At 41.8% G+C, this 16,326-nt stretch overlaps 1 protein-coding gene and 2 pseudogenes across 1 annotated transcript; 2 read left to right on the top strand and 1 right to left on the bottom strand.

Moving 5' to 3' along the window:
- The first annotated feature begins 3,328 nt into the window (after positions 1 to 3,328).
- Positions 3,329 to 5,078, top strand: LOC144660315 (uncharacterized; annotated as a pseudogene).
- Positions 5,079 to 5,343: 265 nt separating this feature from the next.
- Positions 5,344 to 6,947, bottom strand: LOC144660316 (uncharacterized; annotated as a pseudogene).
- Positions 6,948 to 11,545: 4,598 nt separating this feature from the next.
- On the top strand, positions 11,546 to 15,751 carry LOC144660878 (zinc finger protein 862-like). The gene is made up of 2 exons (XM_078521606.1): positions 11,546 to 12,016; positions 12,819 to 15,751. The coding sequence occupies exons 1-2, from the start codon at positions 11,944 to 11,946 to the stop codon at positions 15,389 to 15,391; spliced, it is 2,646 nt and encodes an 881-aa protein (XP_078377732.1). The 5' UTR covers positions 11,546 to 11,943; the 3' UTR covers positions 15,392 to 15,751.
- Positions 15,752 to 16,326: the final 575 nt, after the last annotated feature.

Raw genomic sequence — 16,326 nt, forward strand, 5'->3', positions numbered from 1 at the left:
GGTATTCGTTAAAATCGTTTGGAAAAAGCGTTCAAAAAATCAAGGTCATTCGTTAAATCGTTTATGAAAAGCGTTTACATTTTTGGCATGATCGTTCAAAGCATTAGCCAAGTCGTTAAAAGGCTCCAGAAAGTTGTTTACTAGTCGTTCGTTCGTCGTTAATTTTAAGTCCTTTACCGGTTAATCGTTAATGTACATTTTCCCGTGGAAGGTCACAAATGCAAGAAACGAAACCACTTCGCATCTCAGTGTCTTTCGAAGAATGTTCATTTAGTGGAAAGCAATCAAGCCGCTCAACCTATTGTTGAAGACGAGCAGCTAAAGGAATTAATCCAGTCAAATCCAGAAAGATGACCATGGGCAAGGATGGAAAGCATCTCTTCAAGTGAACAACAACATGGTAGAGTTTAAATTGGATACTGGAGAACAAGCAAATGTAATTCTATCGGATGTATTCAACTCGCTCAAAGGAAGACTGCAGCTGAAGACAACTAAAGCAAAACTCACTGGCTTCAGTGGATCTGTAATACCTGTGCTAGGAGTGGCCAGAATGATTTGTAAGTACAAAAACAAACAGATTGATTCTGATTTCTTTGTTGTTGAAGCTGAGGGTCAACCCCCCTACTTGGATTAAGAGCATGTCAGGAACTAAGCTTATTTAAGTTTTTCAGAACTGTTGACACAGCTGATGTCAATACTGAGAGTTCTATCCTTGATGAATTTAATGACCTATTTGAAGGCCTTGGAGAGCTTAAAGGGGAACACCATATTGAAATTAATCCAGAAGTTAAGCCTGTCATTCACCCCCCCCCTAGAAAGGTTCCATTCACCCTTCTACCCAAGCTAAAGCACGAATTGGAACAGTTGGGTGCCATAGAGAAAGTTGATCAGCCAACAGAATGGGTTAACTCCATTGTGATAGTGGCAAAGCCAGATGGAAATCTGAGAATATGTCTTGATCCAAAAGATTTAAACCGAGCAGGAGAGAGACACCACCCCAACAGCACGGACAGAAGCGGGGAGACAGAAAAGAGCGAGGCCGCGCAGACCACCCAGCCCCCCCCACACACCATGGACGAGGAGGGGCGAGAGAGGGAGGGAGGGCGGCCCACGAGAGGGAAGGGCGGCCGACAGAGGGGAGGGACGCGCGGGACGGGCCAGCACCCACGGGGCGGACGGGGCGACCCCGGAGGGGCCCGCGGGCCCGGGGGGGGGCGGGGGGGGGGGGGGGGGGGGGCAGGGGGGGGGACGGGGCGGACGGAGGGAGCGCGAGGAACCGGGGAGAAGACCGAGGGAGGAAGGACAGAGGGAGCATAAGAGGGGGATGAAATTGTTGGAGTGCAACAAGAGAGGCAGCACTGAGAGCCACCAAACAAAGGAAGAACTAGATGTACGTGTGCCACAAACCCAGAAGTCCCTGAGCGTTGAGTTCTATGTTACGTATGGCAAAGCTGCAACGCTATTAGGCCGCGATGCATCTGAATTGCTTGGTGCTTTAAGGGTTGGTATCCCTGTTAACAACTGTGATGTTGAATCTGATGGTGTTAGTAACAATTCAAAACAAGCAGATAAAAAAGGCTCCCTTAGGGCAAAGTTTCCAAAAGTCTTCCAGGGCCTGGGGAAGCTCAAGGGGTACCAGCTCAAGTTACACATTGATAAAAAAGTGCAGCCATTGGCCCAACCCCCACGAAGAATTCCTTTTAGTAGACGAGAAAAAGTCACGGAGAAATTGGAAGAGTTACTGAAGCTTGATGTTATCGAAAAAGTAGAGGGACCTACCAGCTGGGTCAACCCCTTAGTAGTGGTCGAGAAACCTAACGGGGACATTAGGATCTGTCTAGATATGAGACAGCGAACCAGGCCATTGTGCGGGAGAAACACCCAGTCCCCACAGTAGAGGAAACACTCCAAGAAGTCTCAAACGCCAAAGTTTTCTCTAAATTGGATCTAAATATGGCTTTCCACCAAATTGAGTTACACCCAGACTCAAGGGACATTACAACCTTTGCTGCCCCTAATGGCCTTTACAGAAACAAGCGCCTGCTTTTCGGTGTAAACATGGCCACAGAAAAATTCCAGCAAATTGTTTGGCAGATCATCCAAGATTGCCCAGGGGCATACAACCTCCACGATGACCTGCGAGTTGTTGGTGCAAATGATGAAGAACATGGTGAAAACTTAGAGAGGGTCATGCGCGAGCTAGAGGACAGTGGGCTTACACTTAACTATGATAAATGTGAAATTGGCGTTGGCAGCATGATCTACATGGGTGATGTGCTCTCTGGGGAAGGGCTGAAAGTGTCTAGTGAACGCGTCAAAGCTATTGTTGAGGCACCAGCACCCCAGAACCCATCAGAAGAAAGAAGTTTTCTCGGCTCCGTGCAGTTCTGTTCAAAGTTCATTCCTAACTTTGCAACAATATCGAGTCCATTGTGGGACCTCACCACGAAAGATGTGGTGAATAGAAAGATGGCTTCTCTACTTACAGCAGTTTCAATACAAGTTGACACATATACAGGGCAAGGACAATGCTGCAGATGTCCTCAGCCGCCTACCAGTGGGTACTACCCATGATTGCGAAACTCAAGCTACAGAAGAGTTTGCATACAGCGTAGTGAGCGAAGCTGTACCAGCTGCATTGGTACCGAAGGAAGTTGAAATAGCTTCTGAAAAAGACCCAACGCTTAAGATGTTACGTCAGGCTATTGCCAAATTTCAAACCGAGAGAGACTGGCACTAATTTAGTTTTATCCGGACGGAAGTGGCCTCTTAGCTTTTCTTTTGTGACCTTATGACTTGCCTTTTCTCGACATCATGGCGAAAAAGTCGGCGAAAAAGGAAAGCCAGCCCGAAATTTCCCTTGAAAAAGTTAAAGCGAAGGTTATTTCCGAGGATCCATCGAAGTGGAGCGTAGAATGCCTTCAGAAGTGCTTACTTAAACTTGGGCAAAGTGTGTCTGGATCGAAGGAACTCTTAGTCAAAAGAATCGTTAACTTACAAGAACACCCGCTGATTTTGGACAAAATTATATTAAGGAGAAAGAAATCCTTCAATTTTAAATCAAGGCTCTTAGTACGGAACATTCCGCCACCAGAAGCAACCTGGACGGCAGATTCAAGTGATTATCCAAAGGTAACTCATTTTTGTTTTTTTCACTTTTAATGTTTGCGTGAACAAATGATGAGTCTTACCTGTTTCCCATTAAAAATAAACTGTTGTAAGTTCTATTTAGACTGGTAATTTGCGAGCTGTGACTCAATGAAGTTTATTTTAAGTATAGCTGTTCAATGTATAATGGGTAGAGATTTTGTTTTAGGTTACAAGTGCCATGATCAAAAATTATCAAGCTCTCAAGCGCCAAGGTAGCCTGGGTCAGTACCGGAAAGCTCTTCGCATGTTTAACAGCAGGAAAGTTAAAACCGTTATAGTCTGCAAAGAAGGAAGTTCTATTTTCGTAAAAGCACATATATTTAAAAGTTTTACACCTACAAACAATGGAGTAACAAGACCTGCAGTTGTTCTGTTCCAGGATGGTACACCTATTAAGGGCCACTGTGAATATGCAGTGGGACTTTCAGAGTTATGCTGTCATGTTGTTTGCTTACTGATATATCTGCAACATTACACCAGCCATGGAGTTAAATTTCTTTCTCTTACTTGCACTCAGAAAATTCAAAAGTGGCACAGAAAGGGTGTAACAAAGCAAACTGAGCTGTGCCATGTACCTCTGTCCCAACTCCGAAATGTGCGATCATCCAGGAAGACACTGGTCAGTTCACGCCCAAAAAGAAAGTTGAATGTTTCAAATGCCCAAGCCATGTCTGATGAGTCATTGGAGAAAAATGATTGGTCGAAACGTGATATCGATGGAATGGTATCTAGAATCAGAAATGGGATTCAAGAAACTAAGGTTAACATTGAGAGCCATATCTATGACCAGCTAAAGAAATATGATGTGAAATCTGGGCTTTTTGAGCAGCTGCATTATAATTATAATTACAGATTAAAACAAGCCCTTCAAGATCACAACTATGCAAAGGACTGCTTTCATGATGAGCAATTGCTAAAGCCAAGATTTTCTGCGAATGATTGTGATGTTTGGCATGCACCTTTGAGATCCAAACACTGAAGATGATCAGCTTGTCACAGGAATGTAAGCCCCAGCTGAGGATCAACATGCCCCTGGTGCTTCAGTGGCAAAGAATCAAACTATGTATGAACATGAAAAAGTAAATTTGTATGTTAAGCAATTAGAAGGTATTGTTGAGGCTGCTAAGGGTAATCTTGTGAGTAAGGGGGACAAAAATACCAAAGTTCTGTCCATATCAGTTCCTCCCTTGAAACCAGTTTATGCATTTGGCTTTAATTACCATGAAGTCAAACAAAATACCCAAGAATGGTTTGATCTCCGTATTGGAAAAGTAACCTGCAGTATAATAGGTAATCTGATTGGACTTGCTGGAGAGAAAGAGCACTTGCATTATTTATTATGTGTCAAAAACAAAATTGATCCTAATAAAGTTAAGCCAAAGAAATTTGCTAGTTTTACCAGAGGTAGACAGTTTGAGGGTGAAGCTGTTGAAGCTTTTGTAACAGCAACAAAACTGCCAGTCACTTCATGTGGTTTTTTTACCCACCCAAGTGATATTAAGTATGGGGGAAGCCCAGATGGTGTTGGCCTGAGTTTTTTATTGGAAGTTAAAACAAGGGTGGCAGGGAGTGATGGACCACTTATCGCTGTAACAGCTAACCATCTTCTCCAGACAAATTACCAGATGGCAATCACTGGAGCAACTATTGTGTTTTTGCAATCCTATCATCCTGAAACAAAAAGCTTCAATCTATTTTTAATACAGAAAAACAACTTGCTTCTCACTGTTACAAAAACCATCATTGATCACATGATCACTGGAAGTATTATCTGTGAATGGCCTCATGAAGAGAACAAACTCCTTAAAAAGCTGGGTGAACTGACTGTTGGCAGGGTGCCAACCTTTCAAAGCACAAAACCATTGAGATCATGGGTAAAAGAAGAAACCAATAAAGTAATGAAAATCAACATCAACTCTTTAGATTAATAATCTCAATTTTGTCTTAAAAACAGCTATGAATGACATAAGGAAGCAAACAGAGATTATTGTTGGGTTACAAACATGAGCATATTTTCTTCTCTGACCATCTGCAGTTCATTTGCATCATTTATGCTACAGATATAATACTTGGACAAAATGTTATTTAAGTAATCAAATATTAAAAACTGTAAAGTGTTTTCTGTTTACGAAGATAGCATATCTTGTAAACAATGCCTGTTGGCAGGATATCGAGTTGTATTTAAATGTTATTTTACTGCACTTTGCTGTCTTGTGTTTCCTTGGGACCAACAGGTTTCTTAGTCAAGTTAACAATGTGTACCAGTGCAATCCAACAAATTCCAAAAAGGTCAACTCTCCCTGAAGGCCAGCATTTGTTCAAGATTGACCAGTCACGAATTCTGCCAATTGCATTTTCATTATAAATGCGAAGGGTTGCAATATCAAAATTTAGATTTATGTCATTTTCATCATACTGACAGTTGTTCTTCAATGGTTGCCTGTTGTGATGTACTCCCATTTCATGACACAAATCACTAATTGCAAAGCCCTTATCAGTCATAACCACCTTTCCCTTAGGGCAGTAGTCTATAACTCCAATTTGTTCAGTGAGTTGTTCATCTGAGATTGACCCAGGAAAAGCATCAGAGCATTTATATAAAGCACCATGAGGAAAAATCCACACAGATACTTTACCAGTTGTGTGATTTTTGTAATGGCTGAAGGTGAGGTTATTCAACTCAAAATTCTCTGATTGAGCAATCCAGGTCTCTGTGTTGTCCCCAAGAATTCCACAGTCAGCATACCCTGCATCAACAAAAACTCTAGGGAGGGAAGCTTCAATAAAGCCAGGCAATGGCTTCAGATTAACTTTGTCTAGAATACAGCGAAGGAAAACCATCCAAGCAACAAACACTCTTGAAATAGTTGAGGAACTTCCACCTACTAACTTGGCCATAATGACAAGATCCACTGCATGTCTTGCCACAGTCAGTGTGACAAGGAGTTCTGTTCTGCTGTCAAGCAGTTTATTATGTGAATCTAATTTTTCCAAACTTTGAACACAGTCCGGAACACAATCAGATGTAAGAAAGGAATCACACATGCAAAAAGACAGTCAAATTCATTTACAGTGAGTTCACACATGTCAAAGAATTCCTTATCCCTGTTCTTCAAGCAGTCATAGGTAAATCTTCTCTTATTAAGTTCGAATTTCATTTCTTTTATTTTCTGTTCGAAAGAATCTATCTCAAACTTCATTTTGTCTTGTAAGGCTGTCATTTCTTGTTGGAGCCGATCCATTTCTAAATACCCTTTTAGATAAAGCTTTATTTTCAGAAATCAGTGTTTTAATTTGGGCTTGGAGTGGAAGGTTTTCCTTTTCCAGCGCACTTCTTGTTTTCTTTCTCTTTTTGACAGGCGTCTTGTCCTTACATTCAAACAACCTTTCCTTAGGAGCTTTTCTTTTCCGCGTTGATTTGGGCTCACCTCTTGTATCGTGATTTGCTTCCACGAGAACTCTGCGGGCCCATGCAACCTTCTTCTTTAGACTCTTACTGGGTGTTTTCTCCATCAACGATTCCAATTTCTCTTGCTGTTCTTTGGAACAAATAACATCAGGAATATCGTCAAGAGATAGCCTCTCGCCTTTACTCCAATGAGCTGAACAGATGACTTGCTTTGATCAGTTGACATTTTCGTTCTTTAATACAGCTTGATATTTTTTCCTGAGTTCGGGGTCCACTGGCAAATTGTAGTACCAAACACCCTTGGTCCGCCAACTGTTTTGGCACAAAGCGCTGGCGCAATTCCAGTGCCAAACCATCGATCCCCAAAAACAGACAGTGAAAGAAGCCAAAGAACAGACATTACAGAGCCGCCATTTTGATTCCGCGCGTCCGCATGAATACATTTTCATCCTAAGAGAGAGAAAGTAGGGGCCGCGAATGGACAAGCAAGTAGAACAAGTAGTACGAACATGTCACCCCTGCCAGCTTGTCGGACCTCGATCCAAACCAGAGCCGGTGAGATCAACCAGACTACCAGACTCCCCATGGTAAGAAATCTCAGTTGATCTTCTCGAGATTACAAGTGGAGATCACCTCTTGGTAGTCGTAGACTACTATTCTCGCTGGATCGAAGCTATCCTTCTCAAGAAAACAGATGCACAACACGTAATCAAGTCCATGGAGGCTATTTTTAGAACACATGGCCTACCAGAGACTGTCCGTAGTGATAACGGACCTCCATTTGCATCCAAGGAATTTGAGGGATTCCTAGAATATCTAGCAATTGAACACAAAAAGGGCGTGCCTTATTGGCCCCAAAGCAATGGAGAGGTAGAGCGTTGCAATGAAACCTTACTGAAAATTGTGAGAATCGCGCGCCTAGAGGGTAAAGATTGGCGAAAGGCACTCGCAGACTTTCTATTACAGTACAGAGTTATCCCTCATACTGTTACTGGGATATCACCTGCAGAACTACTGATGGGGAGAAAGCTGCGTGACAAACTTCCTAAAGTTCAAATTCCCAATGATCGAGCTACAGAAGCACAATGGCAGCTGCTCTTAAAAGAGAGGGATGCTCGAGCTAAGCTCAGACAGAAGGAGTATGCAGACAAAACACGCGCTGCCAAATTTAGCGACATTGAAGAGGGTGATCAAGTCCTACTGAAACAGGCTCGAGAGAACAAACTGTCACCCAATTATGAGCCTGAGCCATACAAAGTTGTTCACAAAGATGGAAATGCTGTCATACTGGAAGATACCAATGGGAACAATACATAGCACACATGAAGAAATTTGTTGCACCTGAAACCACTGGAAAGCAGCACCGAGAGCAGCCAACACAACCACCCCAAGAGCCAGACCAGGTGGAACTTACGCATCCAGTGACAATCGCAAGCCAGCCAGCAGCAGAGGTGAAAGAGACTCCACCCAACCCTTTGCCGGGCGATTCAGTTGTTTTGCGACCTGCGCGCTCTAGACAACCACCCGCCTATTTAAAAGACTACGTATGCACTTACGTTTAGAATGTGCAAGAGACATTAACAGAGACTGTTTGTTTGTTTTCAGGACTTTTAATTAGATTTGAAATACTGTTCATTTAGTTCTTCTAGTACTAACATTTGTAATAACTTAGGGGGAGATGTAGTGTTTCTATTGTAACCGGAAGTAACATGTCAGTCACATGATCCCTTGTGTATTATGGGATGCATAAAAGATAGCATGTGGTCGGAGAAATGGTAGTAGGAATAAATGTTGTTGCTGTTTTATGCCTAAGCTTTTTGGTCTACTTGGGCCCGAACCACCACACCTTTGAAGGAATTGAAGGAGCAGAAGTTATCTATGATGATCTTCTTTTATGAGGCAAAGATAAAGAGTGCCACGACAAAGCACTCAGAAATGTGCTTAAGAGAGCCCACGAGAAAGGTGTTAAGCTAAAGAAACAAAAGTGTGAAATCAAGATTCCCGTAGTTGTGTACATTGGTGACAAGATTACCAAAGATGGAATCAAACCTGATGAATCAAAGATTGAGGCAATCCTTAACTTGCCATGCCCGCAAAACAAGAAGGATGTGGAGCGCCTGCTAGGCATGGTAACTTACCTAAGTGAGCTCATCCCAAACATGAGCGCCTTAACTGAGCCGCTAAGAGTCTTACTCAAGCAAGAGGTACAATGGCACTGGGAGGAGCAGCAAGAAAAAATCTTAATGAAATTAAGAAGGTCCTAACCTCAAAACCAGTACTGAGCTACTATGATGTAAACAAGCCTGTGAAGCCTTCAGTAGATGCATCCCAATCAGGACTTGGAGCTGTGTTACTTCAAGATAATCAGCCTGCATCAAAATTCCTGACTGACTGCCAGAAAGGGTATGCACAGATTGAAAAAGAAACACTGGCAATAGTATTTAGATGCGAACTTTTTCATCAGTACCTGTATGGCAAAGAAATAGAAGTAGAATCTGATCACAAGCCACTAGAAGCAATATTTGCCAAACCAATTGCCAAAGCACCACCCAGAATACAACGCCTACTGCTTCGATTGCAGCACTACCACCTAAAGGTGAAGTACGTTCCAGGAAAACTGATGTTCATCGCTGATGCACTATCCAGAGCCCACCTGGAGACCACTAACACTAATCAAGGGATACCTGATGCTGAAACTGAAATGCAAATCTATCTCCTGGTAGCTAACCTCCCAATCCACCTTTGCACGCTATGGGATACCCGATGAGGTCATTTCGACAACGGTCCCCAGTTCTCAAGCCAGAAATTTAAACAGTTTGCAGATTCATGGGAATTTAAACACACAACTACAAGTCCCAAGCACCCACAAGCAAATGGACAAGTAGAAAAAGCCGTTGGAACAGCCAAATCTGTACTAAAGAAAGCTTAGGAAGATGGTACCAACCCATACATTGCCTTGCTGGAAAACAGAAATACTCCAATCACTGGACTGAGCTACCCTCCAGCTCAAATTTTCCTTAACAGAAGGCTGAAAACCAAACTTTCAAATGCTACACAGTTGCTGATTGCGAGAATCCCAACCAATGCTAAGTCCTAGCTCTTAGCTCAACAGAAATCACAGAAGCTGTACTTTGACAGAGGAGCAAAGTCACTACCTCCTGTCACAACTGGTGACACTGTTCAAATGAAAACAAAGAATGGCTGGAAACCTGCCACGGTTACAAAACTTGCTTACACCCCTCGATCAGTAATTGTGAACAGCAATGAAACTCTCTACAGACGAAACAAGAGAGACATCATCACGACACCAGAAGTCACAAGTCCGAAAGGTGACAGAGGGATCACGCAGAGCAGAGGAAGTGACAGAACCATCATCAAGACACCTGAAGTAGTCAGAACAAGATATGCCCGTACTATTCGAGCACCAAGACAAGATGACTTTATATACCGGTACTATTAGTTTTTGTATATTACATGTTGCTATGCTGAGTTGTTGTTATCAGCTGAGAACACTTGCTTTAAAATGACTTTTGACATAAGGTCTTGGACAATGAACTGTGGACAATGTTGCTATTTTAATAGCATGTTTATTACTCCTCATACATGTATTTGCTTAGAGGGGAGATGTCATGATATATGTGTTACGTCACTCGTAATCACGTGTTCTTTCGATAAACATGGCAATTCTGTGATAATATGGAAAAAAGAAACCTAGCGAAACCATCATTTGTACAAGTTAAGTGCAGGTGAATCTAATACTGGGAAGTGAAAGAAATCACTGAGGTAATTGGCAAAACTAAAATGGTTTTGTTTGACCAGTTGTAAGAAAAAGTGTTACATTGTCAGATGTTTGAGACAGAAACATTCCACAACTGCTACTAAGGGGTCTTTGATCATACTAACAGAACATATAAATCATTTGTACCACTTGGTTTTCCCCTCATCTCTTTGGTCCTGTTACTCAACGCTCAAACTGTGGTGAAGATTAAGAACGAAACTACTAACTGAATGCTTAAAAGATCAAATGGTACATACAAACTAACTAATAAAAGAAAGCATCCTGAGCAAAAAGGCCATGAAAACTACAGGTACTTCAAAATTGGTAAAAGGTCACCTAGTAAGTTTGGCAATTCCAGATGGTGACCAGGCTGGTATTCGGTCTGGTCTGCGTCCATGGGCACTCATGAAGTTAGCACTGTATAGCTGAGTGAACTAGATGTTGACTACACAATTGAAATTAAACCTCTACTGGCACAAAGAAAGTATTCCTAGACTTCATCTTTGCAGATGACTTGGCTGTTTAACCTTATTTAGCCTGTGCGGGAGATGGCACATCTTGTTCCACTTGGATAATGAGGTAGTGGTGAAGTGGTGAACATTTTGGTGTCTTGAACTGCTAGGACAGTAGACCTTATGTTTCTGTTGCGTAAGCTGCTCTTTGCCATGGCTTTTTTTAAAAAATTCAGTTAGCCCCATCAAAACCAAACTAACAGAACTTAGTAAAGAGTTCTGTGAGGCTATGATTTTACTGTAAGACTCTGTAAAGCACTGTAAACAGCTGCAAGCACTAAGTAAGATGAGAAGTAAGAAATAGAATCCGAAAAAAGGAAGAGTGAGATTGTGTATGACTTAGCTGCCCTTATCCAGTCAGGGTAAAAATACTGACTGTGAAAAACTAGACAGGTACACAGACTATCATCACCTGCAATGTAAATACCTGTCAGAGCGATAAAAACGTCTATAATAACACACACAAAATAACGACCCGAGTCAGCAAACTCGAGTAACAAAGTAGAAAGTGAAGATAGCAATGCTGATTAATGTGAAACTGTAGACAAAGAAGAATCAGAAGCAGAAGTTTCATTTACTACATCCAGTCTCAAAGGAGTACTGGTAACAAAACAAGAAAAAAAAAGCAACTGGCTGTTCTATTGATTTACAATATGGTGTGCCTTTCCAGTCAATATTTAAACTATTTAAATATGTGATCAGGGGTTTTATTAGAAGCCGGGACCCGGGTACCGGCACCCGTCTACTCTAAGTACAGTACCCGCCTTCGCGAAAATGAGGTCTCAAGTAGACAAATACAAGATCTATCAAAAGTCAGACTAACCGAAACATCTTTTCACCATTCTCCTACATTGATAGCAGAGTCTAACCAGGAATTGCATCACAGTCCTTTTTCATGTAAATTAATATTCTTGTGTCCGGATTACCGAGGGTTTCCTCAAGCAAAGTAATAAATTTCAAAGTTTGATCGCATCGCGTTCCTTCGCGAAACGCATCGCCTACGATATCAAAGTAGTAACCAGGACCTCTCTTGCAAGCTGTTGCATAACATTTGCACGTGACATTTCACACGACTGAAAAGCACATGGTTTAAAATGGCCGCAACAAATAAAAGATCTGCTCAAGGCGTCCTTGACAATTTCTTCGTCGTTTCAAAGAAGTCAAAAGGTGAGTGATTAATACTTCACAAGTCTTTTTTTCAATATAATAAACTTGCACTGGCGTATATAAATAAAGTGTACGTTCATTTGCATGTCAAAACAGTCAGTGAACCGGAACGACCTTTGAATACAAACAATAATCGAAATCGCCGTTCTTGAAAACTTTCGTTCGCCACCGATTTCGCCGCTTTTTCTTACTTCCCGACTATCAGGCCTCTGTGTCTTTGAGGATGCATACAAATATAAATAATCAAAGACCGGCTCTTCTTCGCTTATTGTGGGATCCCTGAGAACTTGCAATCGCGCTGAGTTGTATGATTCGATTTAATACTTACACTTTAAAAACAATATTGTTAATTACATTACCTAATAAGCTTATCTAACATAAAACAGCGTGAGAGCGTGTGGCGCGGATGTTGTCCGTGGAACATTGAAGATTGCCGTCAGCTTTTTGACAAAGGAGCTGGTTGAAATTTTGAAGAAAAATGTACAGATTCTTTGCACTGTTCCAAGCGCTTAATTTTGCTCTCGCCTCAATTTTCGCGCGGCCGGAATCTTTCGCTCGCGCTCGACACAGCACTTCGCTCGCACGGGAACGCTTGCTACGCAGGCTAGGTTTTTTACTGAAGATAAACCTCGTGTACACATACAATTTTTGTGCTTTTCCAGCAACTCATAAAACAAACCACACAAAAACCACTACAAAAAGGGAAATGTAATTCTGCAATGGAAATCCACCAAAAACGTGAACTCAGCACATGTGATAAGGTAAGGCCTATACATTGTAATATTGGTCATTTCTTTGGCAGACAATTCAACCATGCCTTCGGTACAAGAGGCAACTGGAGAGGCAAAAACGCAGTCTTCACATGAAGCATTCTCAGATACCTCACAGCAAGTAGAAATGCAGTCATCTAATGAAGCAGTCTCAGATACCTCACAGCGAGTAGAAAAATCTCGCGGGGCAAATGTTTCTAAAGCAATAGCAGATGACGTTATGTTATTAGAGATAGAGAAGTGTGGACTTTCTAACCTGCACAACTACTATGAGTGCAAACAGAAATGCTGCAAAGTTTTCTCAGAAGAAGAAGAGGCCAGGCAGAAGAAGCTGAAGAAGAGACGTTTTCACCACAGCTGGGTTGAAGAAAGAGAACTAGCCTATGATAACACCACAGGCATTTGGTGGCTTCTTTTCTCAGAAAACCAAGGCATGTTTTGTTTTCTTTGCTGCAAACATAAAACTTTGAACACTCAGAACAATGCTGCAGTATTCAGCAATGCACCCAGCACAAGATACAGGAAAGAGGCCATCAGAGAACATTCTTTAACCAAAATGCATGAAGCTGCTGTGGAAGCTGAAATGAATCAGAGGGTGTCAATGTTTCATCAACAGTATGAAGAAAAGAAAGCAGTTCGCAATGATGTTTTGTACAATGCTTTTGCAGCCTTGTACTGGTTAGCGAAGGAGGCAGTTGCCAATGTTAAGTTTTTCTCTTTGCTTAATCTGTTCCGTGCTGTTGGTCTAGACAAAATGCAACATTTTAGCTACAAATCTCCCGCTGCAGTGAGAGAAATGTTCTTGACCAGTGGACAAGTGGTCAAGAACATGTTAGTGGAAGAAATTAAGAAAGCAGGGTCTTTTGGCCTTCTAATTGACGAAGTGACAGACATTGCTGTTACTGAGCAGTTAGTCACATTCGTGCAGTTTTGGAACAGTACTTCTGGTGGCACAGACATTAACTTTCTTAGTGCTAATGATCTGCTTGTTGAGTCTGATTCTGCAAATGCAGAAACCATAACAAACACTCTTGTAAAGGAGTTAAATCAGTGTGACTTATCAGTTGGAAAGCTCAATGGCCTTTGCACGGATGGAGCATCAGTGATGACCGGAAAAACCAGTGGGGTAGCCACCAGACTCAAAGAGTTAAACAAACACCTTGTCAGCATTCACTGCATCTGCCATAAACTGTCACTTGCTTGCTGTGACACTAATGACGAGATCGCATACATGCAAGAAGTTGAGAGATGGCTTTTCCAGGTCTGGAAATTTTTTGAAAATTCCCCCAAACGACTTGCAGCATATCTGAAGACCCAACTTTCTGTTAAAAAGCTGCAAGAGCCTTCTAAAGAGGCTAAAGATAAGTGCGTCCGTAGACTTGCTAAGGCTACTCGCACAAGGTGGCTCTCTCTTGGCAAGGCTGTAGAGGGTGTACATAAGGATTACATACCCCTCATGCTTACACTAAGGCAACTTGACCAGAAAGATGCTCAAGCATCAGGTCTTCGTGGAAAAATGTACAAAGTGAAATTCATTGGGGGGGTAACAGTCATGCATCACGTTCTTCCTGTTCTCAACAGGCTTAGCTGTACCTTCCAGGAAGGAAAGATTTCCTTCTCCCATATAAAGCCAGCAATTCAGAAGTGTATTGACGATCTTGACAACATTGTCCAGACGGGAGTACCAGTCACCGAGTTTCTTAGAGATCTATCACCTGGAGGCAGACTGGAACAAGCTGATCTCACTGCTTCTGATGGAGATAAGCTGTTTCTCACCAATTTCCTGGTGAAATATGTCAATTCACTAAAAAGAAGCTTAAACAGCAGATTTCCCGCCCTTCCCCTCCTGTCTGCTTTTAGCATATTCGACCCTGCACTAGTTCCAGAAAGAGGCCAGCCAGGATTTAGGGATTATGGCAGTGCATCAGTGAAACTTCTGGCTGAGCAGTTCTTTGATGAAGACAGCGACAAAAGGCAGCTGATGGATGAGTGGCAGGTATTCAAGTACAACTTGGCAAAATGGAAGAATGAGCTGCCTGAGGAAGTTAGAAAGCCCCCTGGTGGGAGCAAACCTACAGTCACTTCAACTGATTGGTGCCTCCAGAAGCTAATGTTCATGAAGGACCTGGTTCCATTTAATCTTCCACTAGTTGCAAAGGTGGCAGAGGCAGTGATTTCTCTTCCAGTCTCAAATGCATGGCCGGAAAGGGGTGCCAGTTCTTTAAAACTGATGAAGACAAGGCTTCGAAGTAGAATGAAGAATGACATGCTCAACGCCCTACTACACATTCTCATTAATGGTCCTAAAGTGGGAAGTAAAGAATTTGAAGAGGTGATTGATGCTTCTGTTAGAGCTTGGTTATCTGCTAAACCACGGCGAAAGTGTCCTCCAAAGTTTGTCAGCACACCAGTGGCCACCAGTTCAGGTGATATAAGTGAGAATGTTGTAACTGTGCAGGATGCTGGTGTACAGACAGAGGCTGACAGTGTCATGCCAAGTCAGCTGTCAATTGCAGAGCAAGTTGATGCCACTTCCAAAGCATTGGAGCTGCCTGCAGATGACGGGGATGATTCAGATTATGGCTCAGATTTCGATGACTTTTAGTTCAGTTTTTTGACCTGACACTGTTTATTTGTAAACAAAGTAAACATTATAAGCCAATGAGTTAGATGTGATATAGTCATTCATGTTATGAATTTAGTAAATTCCCTGAGTCTGCAAATAGTTACGATATTGTTTTTCACAAAGTCACTTAAATTTAGTAAATTCTCTAAGGCTGTGAACAGTTCCAGTAGTGTTTAATAAAGTCACAATGCTTGTCAATTTTACTAAATTCTCTAAGCCAAAAGGCTGTGAACAGTTCCAGTAGTGTTTAATGAGGTCACAATGATTGTCAATTTAATAAATTCTCTAAGGTTGTGGACAGTTACAGTAATGAGTATTGTTTTTCATTAAGTCACTATGTGCTAGTGGGTAAAAGCTCCATAAATTTTTCACAATTTGTGTTTGCAAAATGAGGATGTAGAATGTTAAATTTCCACCTCAGAATGCTGGAAAATGCATTTCCGAGAGTCTAATTTTAAAAATTTTCTGGGGGGGCATGCCCCCAGACCCCCCTAGCGGCTCGGGCCTTCGGCCCTCGTGTAGGTGGGGTGCCCGCTTACTCTATCAAAAGAACCCTCCTACTTCAAAACTTAATGAAACCCCTGTGTGATGCATTTATACTTTTCTGAGATATTTTTAAATTCCTTTCTGCATGTTTTTTTTATTATTTTGCATTTATATTTTTAATATATCTTTCCTTTTATTTATATGTGTTAAGCCTATTGTAGCAAGATTAAAGAATATGTCAGTACATTTAAGGCAGTACATTTATTCACTGTAAATAAATGATCTTTTGGAACTTATCAACAGTTACACACTGTTGGGAACTAGTCCCGAGACCCCTCTCGGTCCTTGATCTGGGATATAGATCAGGGCTGGAAATAACTTTCGAACATTGAACAGTCAAAATGTCCGGTCAAATCCATTTTAGCTCG

This window comes from Oculina patagonica, chromosome 7 (genome assembly GCF_052425735.1).
Source record: "Oculina patagonica isolate OP01 chromosome 7, crgOcupat, whole genome shotgun sequence".
Taxonomy (NCBI): domain Eukaryota; kingdom Metazoa; phylum Cnidaria; class Anthozoa; order Scleractinia; family Oculinidae; genus Oculina; species Oculina patagonica.